The sequence below is a fragment of the Thunnus maccoyii genome, chromosome 4 (genome assembly GCF_910596095.1).
Source record: "Thunnus maccoyii chromosome 4, fThuMac1.1, whole genome shotgun sequence".
NCBI classification, from domain to species: domain Eukaryota; kingdom Metazoa; phylum Chordata; class Actinopteri; order Scombriformes; family Scombridae; genus Thunnus; species Thunnus maccoyii.
The window spans coordinates 17,935,229-17,954,552 of NC_056536.1; the positions used below are offsets into that span (position 1 = coordinate 17,935,229).

Below are 19,324 nucleotides of genomic sequence, written 5' to 3' on the forward strand. Positions count from 1 at the left end.
TGGATGAAATCTCTCAAATGAATCATTCAAAAATGTCCAGGCTTATGGCTTATTATGCATATGATAAAGTCAGTTCAATATCTTTGGGTTTTGGATTTATAATCATGAATAAATTATGTTGGGCTCTGGAAAATTATAATGACCTGTTTCCAGACATTTCATAGACAAAACGATTAATCTATTAATGGAGACAATAGTAGTCAGATTAATCGATTTTTAAAGTAACGTTTACAGCTCTATTATTACAGGACTTGGCAGTTGGTAACATTGAGTTTCCGAGGGGGCCCTGAACGCAGCATTATGGGAGGGTCTTGTGAGTAGCAGTTTGGCTGCTTCTCGGCCGCACGCCCTGACTTCAGCTGCTTCAAGGAAAGGACGACAGCAGGAGGGAAACAAGGAGGTCCTCAGTCTTTAAAAAGCACACTCTCGGAGAGGTAAGAGAACAAAATTATCCTTTTATCACTTATGTGAATTCTTGGAAAGCGATGGAAATAGCTCCTTGAGTTAATAAAGCGAGTTTGAGGCTTCACGGAAAAGTAGTTAGCTAAAACGACCACCGCTCTCGAAAGACACGTTAACGAGGTGAGCTAACGTACCAGCAGCAGCTCGGATTGAGTTGAGTTGAAACCTGTTAAGTTACTTGTATCGAAGTTTTCAAGCGGACTGTCTGCCGTGTTTCGAGGTTTCGTTGATAGACATGCAAAAGAAAAGTACTATAAACTGAGGACACACCTGTTTGTTCCCTGTAGTCAGTTCCTTGACGGAGATATGGATCATATCAGCATTCCTGCCTCACAAACCCAGCCCTGAATCACCCATAATATACTTTATTACGTAAGTTAAGTATGTGGACTTCAGCTGTGAAGACAGAGCTGATCTTTGCTTGCTGTAAAAAAGTTTCTCTTTGGGGAAACCTGTTTGGCCAGTTAAAGGGAGTTGATATTATCGGATTCCTGTCTTGTTTTTTTTCCTCCGCACAGGAATTCTTGGAAAGCGAAAATATCGAAACTATTTTCAGCCTATCTAGTGATCGAGCTTTTTTATTTGCGTATGTGATCAAGGTTAAGTATATCCTCATAGCCTGTTTTAAAACAATAGTTAAAAACATTTGTCTCCTCCGAGGAAATTCCTTTCTCCGAGCCACCACACCCTTGTTGTGCTGCTCGGCTACTGTAGCGCAGACCCTCATAATCTCACAGCTGCTTGTTCCCTTGTCTTGGCATGTTCCCCACAACAAAAATGCTCTGCCGGTATTTGGCGTGAATCAAAGCGAAACCTGCAAAAACTCTGCCTACTCCCATTTAAACCTTTACACTGTTCTCACACACACACACACACACAGGATGTAGCAGGGCAGACAGACACATGTACATCAGGAGAAAGCATCAAATGTTATTCTACATCCTCCTGGTTTGTGTGTTTGTGTGCATGCTTGCATGGGAAATGTTTGTGTTTGTGTGGATACTATAGAAGAAAGTATGATGTCATTGTAGCTTGAACAGCTGACTGCTGACCAAGCTGTTTGCGCAGGTAGTTGGGCTGAAGTGGAAGTGATATACCCAGTGGTACACACACAAACATACACACAAATCAGTGCCAGTGCAGTGGAGGGAGATGTAGTGGAAATCTCCTATCTAGAGTGCATTTATGTAAAAGGAGTCATGATGTTGTTGCTGTTGTCTTCATATTATGGTTGTGATTGTCACTGTACACATGATGTAATCCAGAGGCAACTAGTGAGAAGTGGGCTGAAGTAGAAGGGATGTGCCCGGTGGTACACACACACACATACAAATCAGATCATGGACCTTTGGGGACATTACATAGACTTAGATTCATTTCCTGCAGACTTACCCTAACCACTACCACTACTTGCTTAACCCTAACCCTTATCCTAACCTTAACCACTGACCCAAAAACCAGCTTTTTCACAATTGGGTAAACAGTTTTTGTCCCCAGTTGGACAAGCTATCTCCAGTTAACTGGTCCTAAGTCTGGAATTTGTCCCCAAAAGTAGCCTATGACAGACCACACACACACACACACATCAGTGCCAGTGCAGTGGAGGGAAATGTAGTGGAATTCCCCACTCTAGGGGGCATTTATTTAAAAGCAGAAGTCATGATGTTGTTGCTTTTGTCATCACATTGTGCTTTAGTTTGTCACTGTACACAGTGATGTAATCCAGAGGCAACTGTTGAGAAGTGGGCTGAATAAGGGTTGTTAAAGTTGTAGTATTTATGATATTAGTTACACATTCAAATAAGTGGCAGGTATATTAGTATGCGGAAAAGAACAAATAACCTCCACACAGAGGAATACTTGCTAAAGTTTAATTAGAGAAATGATTAAGTAGAATATCTCTGATCAAAACATTGACTAATTAAATGTCTTCAGAGCAAGTATGTCGTAAATAATACTCACATTAAATATTTGTGACTGACTATCACTGTCAGTAAAGGAACAATATGTAGGAGTATTTAAGCTTATTGGTCAATAATTAGTAATTAGTCAATTAACCAATTACTGGTCAACAGAAAATTAATCTGCAACTATATTGATAATCTAATCTTTGTAGTTGTTTTTTTAAGCAAAATCCTACATATTTTCTAGTTCCAGTTTGTCAAACATGAGGATTTGATGCTTTTCTTTGTCATACACAATAGTAGACAAGAATATCTTTTGGTTTTGGACTGTTGATCAGACAAAACAAGGCATTTGAGGACGTCACTTTGGGCTGAGGGGAATTAAAATGAACATTTTTCACTACTGTTTGACATTTTATAGGTAAAACTTAGAAAATCATCAGCTGAATAATCAATAATGAAAATCATAGTTACTTGCAGCACAACAAAATATAAAGAAAGAAGTGTTTAGTAACGTTAATATAATGACCAACAATGTCACTCAGCTGTATGATAAACTGTATGATAAAATTTGATCCATAACTGTAATGCAGCCTTGACGAGTACGACATCAGGGTTTACAAGCGTTTTTATATTTTATAATAGAGGTGGATCACCTCACCTGAAATAAAGAACAGCTCCACTAACCTAGAAACAGTTTTATAAAATACAGCATTAACCTTCAGGGAGACTAGAAGTCCTATTTCACACAGCCAAAGAAGTTATATTTAGTGTCACTATTGTTTAGGCTGTCATCTAAAAACTAAAGTTATGTCAACAAGACAACATGTGTCAGGATCTGAATGGCTCACCGTCTAAACAATTTCCTGGGAGGGACCCTGAACATAACATTTAAGATACCCCAAGATAACCACAAACAACCTAAATTTCAAATGAACACAACAGATTGACCATATTGATATCATTCTCCAATCTCTTGCATGTGAGCTCTCATTCTTATCTTGTTGTATTGAGGTCATCTCAGAAGATGCCTGAATGGCTCAGTGTGAAAGCCTTCATGGAAAACTATAATGGATGAGAAGCTCCATTTATGCCATGCTAGCCAGAGGCTATTTCACCCCTGCGTTGCGCCTCATTTTGCTCCTCTTGGCATGCTCTCTACCACTGACCTACTGTGTTTTATTGTGTGCCTGTTGTACGTGCCAGCCCGAGCTTTAGGGATGGCGAATGCAGGAAGTACATGTATAGTAGTTCTCGATACAGACCTCCCCAAGCAAATATTTAGGAAGTCCTGCATGGACAGACGGGGATTGCTTAGTTTTTCCATCCCTCCAGCTCCAGAGTCATACTCCATGTAGAGCTGTTGGTTTGTACAATGTTAATCTATAGGTGCTTATCAGCTGAGGTGTTCCTACACAAGGCTCCTCAGTATTCTGTGTCAGACTAGTCTGGGCAACTTTCCATCACATAACAGTGTTTTCCAAGCTGGCCAGTGTCATACTGAAAACTAATTTGACTACAGTTTCTTTTATACAAACCGCCTCAAGAAAATGCTGAGCCTTTTTAACTGTTTCTAGTCATCTGACGGTGACTGACAAACATGGAAAATTGTGTGTGTAGGCTGTAGAGTGTATCACGCACAGGCAGCATACAGACGATAAAATCCTCTGGGAGTGTTTCCTGTTTGGGTCTCTGTGCTTGCAGTTTCAGGAAGTCCCTAAAAGGACAATTTAGAAAGCTAAACATTTCTTGTGAGTTACATTAGCAGCAGCACCTGAACGCCTCACATGGCTTTAAGGCACAGATGGAGTGGACGAATGAGAAGGCAGCAGCAGTGGTGGTGGCGGCAGCTCCATCCAGGCTGCCTACATTTGTGTCAGTTTTGCTTTCATTTGTGCTGTGTATGTCAGTCGGAAAGGAGGAATGCAGCACCCTAAGGATACGGAACATTAGCTCCCTGATGGTGACATCACACTGCAACACAGAGAGAGAGAGAGAGAGGAGGAGGAGTGAGCGAAGGAAGGGAGACAGAGTGAGAACAAGAGCCTGGAGGAGGGTAGGTAATAGAGAGGGAGCTAAAGGAGCAAATAATGAGAAAGAAAGGATAACAAACACGGTACAATCAAGTCAGCTCGAGCAGTGTGGGTGTGTGTGTGTGTCAGCCTATGCTAAAGACGTGAAAGCATAAATACATTCATTATCCTGATCAACTCCCTCCCCGAGCCACCCCGTGACCCATTTATTTATTTTGTACTCATGTTTCATTCATTAAACGCATACTTACTACACTTTGCTGTGCTTTAAGTTTCTTCATATCTGTTGCTCGAGCTCCTTCCTTCCTTCCTTCCATCTGTCCGACTTTTCTGTCTGTTTGAACTGCAGGCGAAGGCTCAGGGATGGATGAAGGGATAATTCTGTGTGATATTCCTCTCTTTCGTCCTCTGCTCTGAGTCGAGCTGTATGCAGTGTGATAAATTGGGCCGGGGGAGTCTCAATGGCTCTGTCCTATTTTGGGCTCCAGCTAGGTTCTCTTGACTTCAGCCGCTTCCCTGGCCTGGATCCTGAGCAGCTAGTTCTGGTCTCAAAGTTGGATTTCAACCTTGAAAATCTGAGCTTGGCTTCAACTGCTCCTCAAGAATTTCTCTAATCCTACCGCAGGCCAAAGGTTCTTTTATTTGGTAACGAGAGAGAGAAAAAAAGTCTGATCGAAGGTGATGTATATCTAGACGTTATCAACACCAGAGAACAGTGAAAAACGTCCATCACAATTTCACAGGTCCAAGGTGATGTCATCAAATGTCTTATTTTGTCGGATCATCAGTCCAAACCCCAAAGAGAATCTGTTTACAGTAATGTATATCACATTTAAGAAGCTGGAACCATCACATTTTTTCTCAGAAGGTCCCCTCCAGACATATTTTAAGACATATAAAATACTCTGCTAGGACTAATGATTTCTGTTAAATGTTTTTTTCCACAAAAATCTTCAGTTAAGCAGTCCAAAAGTTAAATTGCTCCTCATCACCCTAAATTATTTCCATTAATGGATAAAGGATTATTTTCATTATTTATAAATCTGCTGTTTATTTTTCTGTTTAATCAATTGTTTGGTTTATAAAATGTCAGAACCCAACAGACCAAAATCCAAACATGTTCAGTATAATATCATAGAAGAAGAAAGAAGAAAACTAGCAAATATTAGATATTCTTTAGGCAAAAATGTTCTAGTTTCTCAAATGCGTGAAATTTTGGCATTTTTGCTTTAAAATTGTTGCAGAATTGTTGAGTAATCATATCAGCTCCAATCTTAATATCAATATTTATTCTATAGTATTTTGTGTAATATCTGTGGAGAGGAGTGTCAGTGTGGATCTGTTTTGGTAAGAAGGTTTGAACAGCCTCTCCACCCCCAGTATAAACCAAAACTCTGAAGCTGAAATGCAGTTTTTAACCAGCAGCAGCAGAGCGGTGGATGTGGCTAAAATAGATGCAAAGCAACCTTTATGTAACCCTATGCAGCTCCACCCCCATAATATCATTAGTTAAAACTGCTGACTGGAGTTTTGCTTCATGTCTGTTAACCATGCCATTTCTGAATTTAGACTCACTTTTCTCACTTGAATAGGAGATGTGTGGAAGGGAGCAAGAATTACACTTGTGTGAAATCAGAATACCGCATCAACAGAGCAGCCTCAGTCCTCAACATATATATACCACGAGAGAGAGAGAGAGAGAGAGAGACACTGGTGGGGGCAGGGATGTTGTGTGTTTAGAAGAAAAGGGTGAGGGGTGTTGAAAGTGGGTGAGACATTCCTCATAGCTTATGTCCTCCCACATTTTTACACAGTCAGACAGCGTTGTGTGTGTGTGTGTGTGAGCATTCAGTGATCCATTATTAATCATCATGTGGAATGCATGTCGCCGCTTCAACCAATCAGCGTGTCAATACCTGAACCACAGACACTCTCAATAGTTAACATTCGTCTTCGGAGTCAGACTTACTGGGCTTCATGCACGAATGTTTTCTTATTTTTCTCTTTTATTTGTTTTTGCACCAAGCAATAAGAGGAAAATAAGAAAATCCTACGTCGGATTCAACAGACTCTCTTAACTGCCTGAACTTGTTGTAAATTGCTCGTTTCAGCCTGATGAATGTCACCTGTTCGTGAGGAAGTGTGTGTTTGTGAGATGTGATGATCAGACAATCCACTCCGCTAAATTTACCATATAGGGCTCCATGTTCTGCTCCGTTTGTGGGCGGGTGTCATTCACTAAAAGTTCCCAAAGCGTAAAAACACAGCGCAACTTCATGTCCTGCTTTCAGAAGTCAGAAGACAAACACAACAAATTTAGGAGTGACAGCAGATGAACTAAAACAATTAGAAAATAAGAATCAAGCTAACATGTCCTCAAAGCAGTTCAGCACTGTGACAGAAATAAAGAGGGGATGATTTGATGTGAAGTTAGATGCTAAAAAAAAACCCCATCTTTCTAAAGCAAAGCTCTCCGTGATGAAAGGCGGTCATGTGACAGTCAGAGAGATATCAGAGGAGAATATTATAGTCTACAGGTGATGTGACGCTGTCAGCTGCAACACAAGATGATACTGGACTGAGAGCTGCAGAGAGACACAGTCAGCTGTCAGAGTGAGAGAAGTTTCTGAGCAACTACTGAAATGTAGAAGTTGCTGCTGCCAAAATATGTCAATAAAAATCTAAAAAAAACACTGTAGTAAATGGCAGCCATGATGATGAAAATATGGTAAACAGAATATAAATTTTGCATTAAGTTTGTTTTACTTCTTGGTTTCATATTTAAACTCAAAATGAATGCAGATTAGTTAGTTATTATAATTGTCAAGTCAAATAAGTTTCTCTCCAGTGAAGAAAGGCAGAGATGATCTGTTCATGACAGGTACAACAGGTTTGGATCACTCGTCAATTTCGTTCATACCTAAGAGAATATTCTAAGTAGGAGAAAAATCGATGAATGCCACAGATCTTTTTAAATCACTTGTACGTACATCTTAAGAAGGAATCTGTTTGTTCGAGTGCTTCTTGCATGAGGCCCATTGTTCCTACATCCCCCGCATTTGAAGTACAAGTGTGCAGTTAGTTTATATTATAACGGGGGGGGGTATTCCGGTAGAGTTCTTTGTCTTTTTCCCAGGAAAAGGTCAGCAGTGAGGACTTATTTATTCTTTTGCGGTCAGATGCAAGTCTGCTGAGCAGCTGAAATCCTTTTTAGTTTACCTTTTTCTAATTCTATATTTAGCTTTTCCTGTCCTTATCCAGTAACTTCAGGCAGTGACTTTAGCCAAGTTTTCTTCTTGGAAAAATTTGCTCCTGTCACTTTTTCCACATTCATTATGTTAGACTTAAATGAACAAGTTCAAGGAAACTGAAATCCACTTTGAATCCACACAGAAGTACGCCATGCTCTGATAGTTTTGGCTTCTTTTTGCAGACCTACATTAGAGCCATTTCCCCCCACTCACTCATGTACAGACTTGTCCTGAAGGCACCCCAGTGTCCGCTAGTCCATGTTCTTCAGGTCGTTGTACTGAGAGGTCCTCACCCCAGTCTGAAGTTATATGCATCACAGAGCAGATTTTCTGCCTGTATTTCACTCATTCATTGTCCCCTCTGATGTTATTCAATTAATTTGGCTAACAAGCATCTACATAGCAAGACAAAGCCTCCTCCAGGTTTCACTACAGGGAAAGTGTAAGCCAGGTGAATAGTTTTACGAGGATATAACTACATGTAGGTCAAAATGTCAATTTTTGTGCTTCACAGTAAACACATATCCTAAAGTAAGCCTGCTTTAAATGTTTCACAGCTGAGTGGGCCTGCACAACACTAAAATGGTTCTTGCACATGAGCTTTCTGTGTGTCATGGCTTGGTATGGAGGTAATAGTGAGGCGCTGGCTGATGACACACTCGGGCTCAGAGACCACAAGACATCAAACACTGAACATTCTTTCAGATTGACGCTGTGCTGCCTTAAATGTTTGGTCAAATTTGATGTGCAGCCTGACTTACAGCTAACTAGCTTCCCACATGCATTGCTCTTTGCCTTGTTTTCTTTAATAAAGTGAAGCTGCACTTTTGAATGTTTACTGCGGTCCATCTTTCACTACTGTTGTGACGTTAGCCATGCACGCTCATATTTAAACAAATCGGCACGCTGACGTAGACGAGTCCTGGAAGATGGCCACATCCTTGCAGATGTGTAGCCTTTGTTTTCAATAACAATGGGCTATGACGTTTAGGAACCGATAAACAGAACCAAAATTCCAATTTTTTTTAACCTGGTTCTTGGATTTAGAACCGGTTTTCGGTTCCTGACCCTAGTGAAGAAAGAGGTGTCTGTCTGTCATGATGGCAGGAAGTTTGAACAGCTTCCCACGCATCAACAAAATACTGAAGTTCAAATACAGATGTCAACAGTCAGCAGCATTTAAAGGTGTGGTTCTCATGCAGAATGCTACTGAAATGGAGGGAAAGGGCTTTTAAAAATTGCATCAATAGCTGCCGCACATATTATTTGCACCATGAGGCTACTGTTTGTACAAAACAAACAGCAGCTCCACATTTGCATCAGCCACTCAGGACTCTGCTGCTCCACTATTTTAATGGATCGATGATAAAAAAAATATCTTGATCAGCAACTGTGTTGGTGCCTGTTTGACCTTTCGACCACTTCATTACCTTCATTAGATTAGACCTAAACTATACGGTTCCCCACTTTGAGCTCTTTCTGTCGAGTCAGATCTTATGTTAAAGACGTTGTATTATTTTGGCCAGTAATGCTCTGTTACTGACAGGAAAACACAGATATACCCAGAAATGTTATTTTTTGCTTGAGTTGGACTTATACAAGCTTACCTAACATTCAATAATAGGAGCTTTATGGTTTGTACATACTTGTAATCAAATGGGTCACTAAGCACAGGGTTAGTGTAAATACCTTAAGTTTGCTGAACCGTGTGATTAGTAGCAGGTTGATACTTCAGGAGAAAGAAGTTTCTATCTTCCTGCCTTGAGGGAATTTTGTGCTATTGTTACCCCCCCCCCCCCCCCCATTCTGACACTCGTGAACAAGACTGGCTAATGTGTTACTACTCCGGGGGTGACTCACAACCTGCTGGCGTCCGTGCTGCATGCGCTAGGACTGAGAACTTTGTCCTCTGCTATGCCACAAAGGAACAAACATTATGCAAGACAGGATCATTTATCCCGAGACACGTGTGAACACACAGTCTCCAGCTCAGTTATACGACCTGTCTGTTCGAGGTCAGTGTGTGTGTGCACGTACTATATGTCTGTGGCTCACTACTCAGAATATGACTTTAGGGCATTTTTGGTTTCCCATTGTAACACTGAGATTTATGCAGCTGTACTGTCATGTGACTGGCTTGGTCTACAGCCCTGGTCTACAGTCTTTACATCCCTGCTGTCTACAACTTTTTAGCAATCTTCATTTCAATTATTTATGAATATATTTTTTAACACTTTTTTTCTCCTAAAATGATTTTTTCCTCCAACGTTGACAGAGGCCTACTTACGGCAAGATAAAATCCAGGGCACATTTAATAATTGATTGTTGAATATAACACAAAGTAGTGTCATAATACAAAAGCAAATGGCAAAACAATGACTAGCTGCGGGGAAAGACCCATTTTATTAACTGTAAGATGATATTCTTAGGTGCATTTCATCAGTTTTAAATGAGGTTAATGTAGTATTTGTAATATAACTAATAGCTTTTAGGCATAGGACGACGAGTGTCCTAGTATTGACTTGATATCCATAATATTCATATATCATGCATGTGTCTACCCTCCATGAATCATCACACACTGTAACTGCAACTTATTAGAGAAAACATGGAAATCCCAGAGCTGTCTGTCTCCAGGAAAAAGAACAAGATAGACTGGTTGTGTAGGACCCCTCCTTGTGTTAATAAAGCTCATTTAAACTGACCTGTGCTGAGAAACTTCAGGAAGGAGACAGAAAATGACAAAATGGGTGATTTCCATTTGTGCTCATTTACTCCTCCGTCACTACCATTTATGTCCAAACAGGAAGTCACTTACAGGAAGCGAGGAAGGCGGACAAGGGCAGCAATGACATGGAAAAATCCCACAAGCACATTAAACACCTGCAGCTCTTTATTTTACAAATCCTCTGTTGGGTGACGCTGAGCTACCAGCAATTTTAGAACTGAAGACTTCCTGCAGCTTCTTGTTCTTTGCTAAAAGGCTTTTAAAGTGAGCCACCTGCAGCAAGGGTTAAACTGTGAATTAAGAGAATACAGAAGCATAGTTTATGAGTCAATAATAAATGCTATGAAACCTCAACACTTTTATTTCAAATCATTTCACTGGTCTACACCTGCCAGCTAAATAGACAGCTATTAGATGTGTCTGGCACATTTTTCGTACACCTAAAAGTGACTAAGTGTAGTTAAAGTCTTACAAGGCCATTGACTAATTGATGGAATGAACAGGAGGGATTTGCTTTTTGCTTTTTTTATGTTTTTAATAACCTGAATACTGTGAAACAGTACCTACTTTTTTACTTTACCCAATGTCCTAAAAGTTTTTATCTTTTCAGGTTTGTTGATTTCTTCACCTCCTATTTCATGTATTAACACACACACACACACACACACACACACACACATATATATATATATATATATATATATGTATATATATATATATTTATTTATTATTTTTTTTTCACCTACTTTCTTATCTTTGGGCCCCAAACTAATGATAATTTTCATTATTAATCATATGTAATCGTTTGTGTGTGAAAAATGCTCATCACAACTTCCCGAAGCCTAAAACAACATCCTCAAATGTCTTGTTTTGTCCAACCAACAGTCCCAAACTATATTCCATTTCCGATCAGACAAAGAAAAACAGCAAGTCCTCACATTTGGAAAGCTAAAACTAAGTAACATTTGGCATTTTTGCTTGAAAAATGACTTAAAATGGCAATTAATTGATTTGGGGAACCCCTTTGGTCAAGAAGTAAACAAATCATTGTCACTGTAAGAGAAAAGTTTGCAAACTTTTGCCTTTTTGTTTGATGTATAAACAGCAATGGCTTGATTTTTTAATATTGCATAATAAATTCACTTAAAATGCTGATAATATTATTAGTTGTATTTTGAATGAATATTAAACCATATACAGTAACTATGAATAACACATCATGGTCTAAGTGAATTGACTTTTTTCACATTTTAAAGGTAGCAGAAAACATCCAGTGAGTAGTTGTCTTATTTAGGGAAGAAGTCCTTGGAGTCCCTGTGCCGTCCTTGTACTGGCACAGTGTTCTCACACATTAATGCAAAGGGAATGAACCATTATGCCCGCTAAGCACCATGTGCTGTCAGTCACAGTAGGCATCCTGCTCTGAGGGCTATCGCCGTCAGTAAGCTGCATTATTTTATCACAGCACAAGATCTGCAAGACTAGACCCATTTACTGAAGCTTTCTGGGGCTGCACTGTAGCAACCAGTCACGTGTGTGTGTGTGTGTGTGTGTGTGTGTGTGTTTCGGTATGTGTGTGTGCGTCTTCCCTCTGGCAGTGACAGTATGATGTATGGAGTAGCAGCAGCCTGCTATCACAGAGAACAGGTGGCTCTCTCCAGAGACAAACTGACAACACACTGGTCTGATTTAATGTGTGGGAGAGAAAAGCAAACAGAACAATTGTCTTTTTATTCTTGTGGTGAAAATGGTAGCTGCTGCTACAGTGAGTGAAGGTGAAGGACTGAGACCAGCACAAGCTGAGGGAATCAATAGAAGGATCATGTAGCGATTATAGCTGCAAAGATTAGATGATTAATTGATTAGTCTGTCAAAACAAATTACATTTCATGACCCCATTTTCTCAAATGTGAGAATTTGCTGCTTTTCTTGATCTTACATTATAGTATATGAATATTTCGGAAGTTTGCACTGGAAAAAGAAAAATATTATATGACGTCACATTGTGTTCTAGGATATTGTAAATGGGAATGGCGTTTCCTGGTGTTCTATTAAACCAAACAACTGATTAATAGAGAAAATAAGCAGCAGATTAATCAGTACTGAAAATAGTTGTTATAGTTGCAGCCCTCATAGTGATGTCTTTAACGCACACAAACAATTTTTAACATAGCTGTAGAAAGTGTTTTTCTGTCACTCTGTGTGGAGGAGCCACTATGCTGCCTCTACCAGTTTAATTGGTTTCAGTTCCTTTTAAGATTTTGTGTCAACAAGGCCTTTCAGACCACCCACAGACCATTTCAGAGGAAACAGCTGTTAATACACATAATAAGTGCAGCCAGGGTCCAACATAACCGATGGAAAAGTTTATGCAGGGTAAGTTGATTGGCCAGTGACTGGGTGCGGCCAGTGACTGGCCAATCAACTTGCCCAATCAGTGTCATGGGTATACAGTTTAGGTTGAGGGGAGGACATTTCTGTTGGTTTGACAACGTTAAAAGTGAAGTAAGACTTTGCTGTCGGGTTCCCGACTCATTTTAAAAAAGAGCGAGAGAGCATGAGTGAGCTGAGAGCGCATGCAAGAGAATGAGAGAGAGATTGAACGTTACTTTGTGAAGTTCTGTTTACCACCCTAGAGCACAAAATTATTGTTAGAGATATTACTGATAGGTCTTTTGGTCCATGCTGATCACTTTTCACTTCAGGTGCTCAGATTTTTTGATTTCTCTGGTCACTTTTGGCTTTTTCCTGCCGTCACACTCCTCAGTGTCTTCATAAATAATTCTGCTGTATTTCTCGGTTCTTCATCAGCTCTGATTTGGCCGCTGTGTGTGTGATGGCAGAGGTTTAGGTCTTTGGGAGTAAAAGGCCTGTGCTGGTTCAGGTAGTCTGAGATTTGTGGAAGCTGATGCTGCTGGCAGGCAGCCAGTATGTTGTCTCATCACCTACTGCCTTCTCTCCATTATTGTCAGCTTGTGGGAGATGGCTATTGATTCGTGTGTGTTTGTGTGTGTGGCCCGTATCTTTCTCTGGCATACACACTGCTTTCAGGGATACAAGCAAAGAGAATGGGAGAGAATTGTGTGCAGTATAGAGGTGTCAACCAAACCCAGTAAGGGCTGTAAATCACCTGGCCACAGGGATGCATAAGTGGCACATTAAGGATCGTTTTTAATGTGATTGTTACAGAGGCCATGCATGTGCAGCTGTGTGTGGAGCTGCAACATTCCTACGACTGGCTCTCCTCCTGTTCCCGTCCCTCCCACTGCTTTTCCAGACCAGTCGCTGAACCCTCAAGCCCAACTCTGTTTTTCACCTCACACACAGGACACGGCCCAGGAAAGGGAAGAGGGTGCGGCTCTAAAGCAGACTTTGATGATCTTTTCCCTCGCTTTCACTCTGACTATTTCTGTTTTCTGTCTCTCACCTCACTCCCCCACTTGAAAAGACTTCCTTCTCACCAGTTTACTGATCTCAAAACTTAACTAATTGAAGTGTGTTCTGTTTGTAGATGGCTGCTATCAGGAAGAAACTGGTGATAGTTGGGGATGGTGCATGTGGGAAGACCTGTCTGCTCATCGTCTTCAGTAAGGACCAGTTCCCAGAGGTCTACGTCCCAACTGTGTTTGAGAACTACATCGCTGACATTGAAGTTGATGGCAAACAGGTACATTATATTTTCACTTTCTGTTCGTTTTCTGTTGAATAATCTGAGACATTGTTCAGAGCAGACATGTTTATGTGACACACTGCTTTGTCAGTTTGGGAAATCTGACCCTTTTGGCCACAGTGGTTAAGAACCACGTGCAGGCAGGGCTGATGGGAGTAAGTGTAAGCAAATCCTCAGGTCTTTTTCATTGTTATGAAGCAGCAGACCTCCAGCCAACAACAGGAAATGGATCGGTGCCACCTTCCTGTGCAGAATTGGAACAACCCCCCCCCCCCATACATCATGACTAATGTCCTTTTTCCGGTTCCTGTTTCCTGCGCTGCAAAATCTGGGATCAGCCCGCTGGGGTTTTGGCTGGATAATACAATGTTGATTCTCAAGTGTGGTATACAGATTTATACAACTGTTCAACTTATCATTGCCCCTCCAGATGTGGCTACAACAACTAAGAGCAGAGAGCTGAACAGAAGAGCTCATACAGGCAGCATGATGCTAAAATAATCTACAGATGGTACTGACTCCTGAGAGACACCTAGTGGTAAAAGTATTTAAAAGCAGCAGGCAGCTTAAGAATGGACATCAAGGTTTGTCATGGTGCTTGTTGCTCAGACAGCAGATGTGGTACCTCATATACACAGAACATGCCTCGTCTGTGCTAGACTATAAGTCAGAAGTCCCTGCAACTCTTGGCAAGACGAGTGTAGTGAGACGTCAGAAGTCAAAAGAGCTGCCAAACATACTATTGTTACTCTCTGGGGGACAATTACGACCATTTTTAACCAATTCTCAGCAGTTTGCCAGCTGTAATTGTAATGTGGGTGAGCCTACTGTAGAATTAGATTAGCAGGGTGCAGGAGAATAAACTAAAGCTAAGAGACCACAGTCTTTTTGCGGAGAAACAAAAGCCACGTGACGTATGCGTGGATGTGCATAAGACATTCCTACATGGAGTGTTTGGGTTGCGCTGTAGCATGTGTTGCAGCTCAGCTGAGCTCTAGCAAATTATTTTTTGTTGGGCGTTTGTTTTATCTAGAGCAGGTCAGGCTCTCGGAGACTGCTCACAGTGTGATTAACAGCCTAAGAAGAGCCTGTGGGAGCCATCTCCACCTCTGGAGAGATGCTTTACAAGCTGATCAGGGAGGAATGAATTGTTCATTTGGCCTTTATCCTCTCCATCTCTGTGCAGCTCTGCCCTCTCCTCCTGCTGTAAGTGATGTTTGACTCTCATGTCTTATTTTAATGTGACTGACTCACTTGTTGTCCTCTTTTTTTTACCCCTCTATCACAGGTGGAACTAGCGCTGTGGGATACAGCAGGTCAGGAAGACTATGACCGACTGAGGCCGCTCTCCTACCCTGACACAGACGTTATCCTCATGTGCTTCTCCATAGATAGCCCAGACAGTTTAGGTAAGGTCAGATACACTGTTGTTTTGTTCCAATGATGTCATTTTTTCCTGGCATTAAGAAGCAAAACTCAAATGTATTGTTGATGTCACAAAGCAGCGTTTCAGTGATCCTAGTCTCATGAGACTTGATATAAATCTTGTTTTTGACCTTTTGTAGTGGTTCCACAGTGAATGGAAGCAACTGTTGATGTTTTTTTCACAGTTTAGACAGAACTGAATATTTTCCAGCGAGTTGAAATGTGCAGTTAGACGAGGCTCGTGTAAATAAAATGCAAAGAAAAAGCAGAACCCGCCTGCAGAAATTATCCGGGGTGTCAGAAATCAGGGAGTGACCTCTGAGTGCAGAGAAATGTATTTTTGTACTGATGCAGGAGGGCAGTTTTCACCACAAGGAGGGCTGCTCTGTCAGTGCAGTAAACTCTAAAATTATCATATCCAGAGGCTGTTCCATTTTGGCCATTTAGTTTTGTTTCAGTTTGTTGCTGGTCTGCAGACTTCATGTGAGAAACAATTCACTTTATGAAAACTTCATGATAATTCAAGTTATTTTTCTTCATGTGTATGATTATATTATTTGCATTGAATTAACTCTGCTGCTGCCACCCAAACACACATTAGTTACCTGCGTGTTATCTTTCCTGTCTTTCCTGCTCTGGTTTAGTAATTTAAGCCAGATACTTAATTCCACACATCAGACATGACTGTAACCCAACTACAGCAATTTGTGTAAATGCATGGCAAGTTTAAGATAAAATACAATAAAAAAAAGTACATTTTGAAATCAATTTGAAGTGGACTGACGCATAAATCTTAAGAATGTCATAAAATTTACCTGCTGTAGATTGACTCTGATACTCGATCAATGCTTCCTTAAGAGAGAGCTTTTTGGGCTTTAATTCATTTGTTTTTACTGTGATTAAAACCTAACTACAGTTGTCATGTAGGACTTGAGATTATGACAGAACTTCCTGGAAGCACATGCAGAACATCTCCCATGTGTATGTCAGTAGAGGATCTGAGTGTTCTCAGACCCCAAATGACTAAATCAAGCAGATAAAGAAATATGTCTTGTTGCTGTTTTCTCCCAGTGTTGACAGGGGCAGTGCCACAGATGGTATTCCTACTGTATCGCAGCATGGCATCTCCCTCCAGAGAAAACAGAGCCAATTTTGGCTAGCATACTCGACCATGTATCAGCCAGGGGTCAATGACCTTTAAATGTTTATGTCTGTACAGTCACAAGGGAAAAGATGAGGGTCTCCCACCTCTCCATATAGGGAAAAAGTCTGGAACTTGCTGTGCAGCGACTCTGTGTGTTTTTAAAAAAAGACTTTATTTGGATTTTTTTTTATTCTTGCAGAGAACATTCCTGAGAAATGGACACCCGAAGTGAAACACTTTTGTCCCAATGTCCCGATCATTCTCGTGGGTAACAAGAAGGACCTGAGGAACGATGAACACACACGCAGGGAGCTGGCCAAGATGAAACAGGTGTGTGTGTGTGTTTATTTCTGTGTCCATTTGTGTTAACTGGCAATAAATTATCCCAAAACTGACCAATTTACCTCTTCAATGTGAACACCCACCACTTAATTTTAACCCTTTGTACATGAAACCTGCAGGAGCCAGTAAAGTCTGAGGAGGGCAGAGACATGGCCAACCGCATCAGTGCCTTTGGCTACCTGGAGTGCTCCGCCAAGACTAAGGATGGTGTGCGGGAGGTGTTTGAGATGGCCACCAGAGCAGCGCTGCAGGTCCGCAAGCGCAAGAAGAGGGGTGGCTGCCAGCTACTGTGAATGGGCGGGGCTTGTTTTGCCAAACCACCAATCAGCACCTGAGGGAGGAGCCCCCTCCTACAGACAGAGCAAACTTAGAGAAACCTTAAATCAATGGCTTCCGTGGACTTTGCTTACTTCACAGATGCAGATATGCCACAGGCGAATACGAGACTGACACACCTGTTTAAAAGCAAAACAAATCAGCCTTTTTTTTTTTTTAAACTCTCTCTTTCCTCTGCTACTCACATCTGTCGGGTTTTGTTTCTGTTTTTTTGCTGTTCTGTTTTCCTCCACAGGCACACCAGCCTTCCTCCCTCTATATGTATGAATGTATGTTTGTATTTATATGTGCATATACTTTACAAATATATCCCGCGTCTGCCTCTGTGTTATGATTGTTTACAGAGAAGCGTCTGTCTTGCTCTCACAGCTGCAAGTTGCAGCCGGTTTTAGATTTGCGTTAATAGTATGGAACCCCCCCCCCCCCCCCCCCCCCCCCCCGCTTGTCTTGAAACTGCATGTACTACTCAGTCTTCTTTGTGTACATCAGCTTCAGCCACAATCCTTCATCCATTTTCATACCACTATTAATTTTACACCCTGAAAGTCCTATTTCACCAAGTGCTGAGTCAGCAGGAGGTCTGTTTTCCTCAGCGTTCTCCTCTAACATAAAGGACTAAATTTAGAATATGTTTACACCGCATTCATCCACTGAAACCTGCACGTAGTGAAGCATCAGCGACTATTTGTGGAGAGAGATTTTGGACTGCACCTTGCTCTGTCCCTTCCATGGCGACAGCTTGGACTGGCACCGGAGACAGTGGTCTATTGTCACGGACACAATACTCCCAGTCACGCTCACACTGGCTCTAACAGTCTTGCCTCCTGTCTGAATTCTGTACTGTTCATTCACATCCAGTATACAGTCATGACGTGAGGATGAGTGCACACTGTAATCTGCAGGTTTTCTGGGCTCAACACATTATGGATGCACACTGTATACAGCTATATTAATATTCAGACAGATTACAGGCCCATTCTGGGTAGGAAAGTTTTAATAAAATACCCAACTGACAACTTGATTGGTAGTGACAACACAATGTGCCATCCCCTTCAGTTTGGCTCACCAGATCAGTAGCTCTCTTGTCTATTTTAATTTGGGGCTTTATTGGTGTGTAATAGCCCTTTACTTGACACAACAGGGACATTCCTTGAATTTGATTGGAAAATAAGGATATGAGTGCGTAGCCAGTGAATGTTTTTTTTCTCTTGAGAAGCCCTTAAAGATCATTGAAATGGGTCCAAATAGTGTTATGGAGCCAGCTGTATAAATAGAGGGTGTCTTTGGGCTTAAAGCTGCCACTCACAGGAGATTTGAACAAGAAATTGCAACAGAATTTAGATGAAAGCCTTAGGGCCAACTTTGTCAGTGGCAAATTGTCACGATTTAAACCACAGTAATTTTCTCCAGAAATGCATTTTCATCACTAAGTGACAAAATCATTAAAGAATTCATCTCCCTACAGGCAGCCCTCTGACGCAGATAAAGTAAACTTAGTTGAGGCAGTACGCTTGTGTATGATGGCTGAAGCAGAGAAGTGCAGTGCATATTCCATAACAAGTCTTGTCATGAAAGAGCCCCGAACACAAGTGTATGAAATGGTCCCAACATTAATCTTACCACCATCATAAGCTACAACTGTGGTGATGTTTCTTTTATCCAGCACGTTCAGATCTATCGAGATAAGAACTTCACAGGGCTTGGCTAATTCCTGGACTGTGCCTCTATGTCTGTAATGTCAAAAACCATCGTTCAAGAGAAAATGTTGATTGTGATGATGCTTTACAAACAGGAGTGGGATGTGTTGAAGACATGAGACAAACATGGTAATAAAGTATTTTTGAAATACTAAGTAATCTTGACTAGTTTGGTTTTGCTTACATTCTATGTTTTTTCCCCCTAAAAACAAATGGTAACTTTTTGTTTTTGCAACAGTGTAAGTCTTGCAAATGCATTTGATGCATTTAAATTCATAATCTGACACAATAATCTAACTTTTCCATTAGCAAACGGGGATGAAGGACCTTAT

General features: G+C 41.0%; 1 protein-coding gene across 2 annotated transcripts; it reads left to right on the forward strand.

Annotated features, from left to right (window-relative positions):
- The first annotated feature begins 307 nt into the window (after nt 1-307).
- Nucleotides 308-19,151, forward strand: LOC121895480 (rho-related GTP-binding protein RhoA-D). Of its 2 annotated transcripts, none has more exons than XM_042408648.1 (5): nt 308-434; nt 13,890-14,045; nt 15,337-15,457; nt 16,817-16,947; nt 17,079-19,151. In XM_042408648.1, the coding sequence occupies exons 2-5, from the start codon at nt 13,890-13,892 to the stop codon at nt 17,250-17,252; spliced, it is 582 nt and encodes a 193-aa protein (XP_042264582.1). In that variant the 5' UTR covers nt 308-434; the 3' UTR covers nt 17,253-19,151. The 2 variants fall into 2 exon arrangements, with proteins under 2 accessions (XP_042264582.1, XP_042264583.1); XM_042408649.1 differs by lacking the exon at nt 308-434 and adding an exon at nt 13,710-13,730.
- Nucleotides 19,152-19,324: the final 173 nt, after the last annotated feature.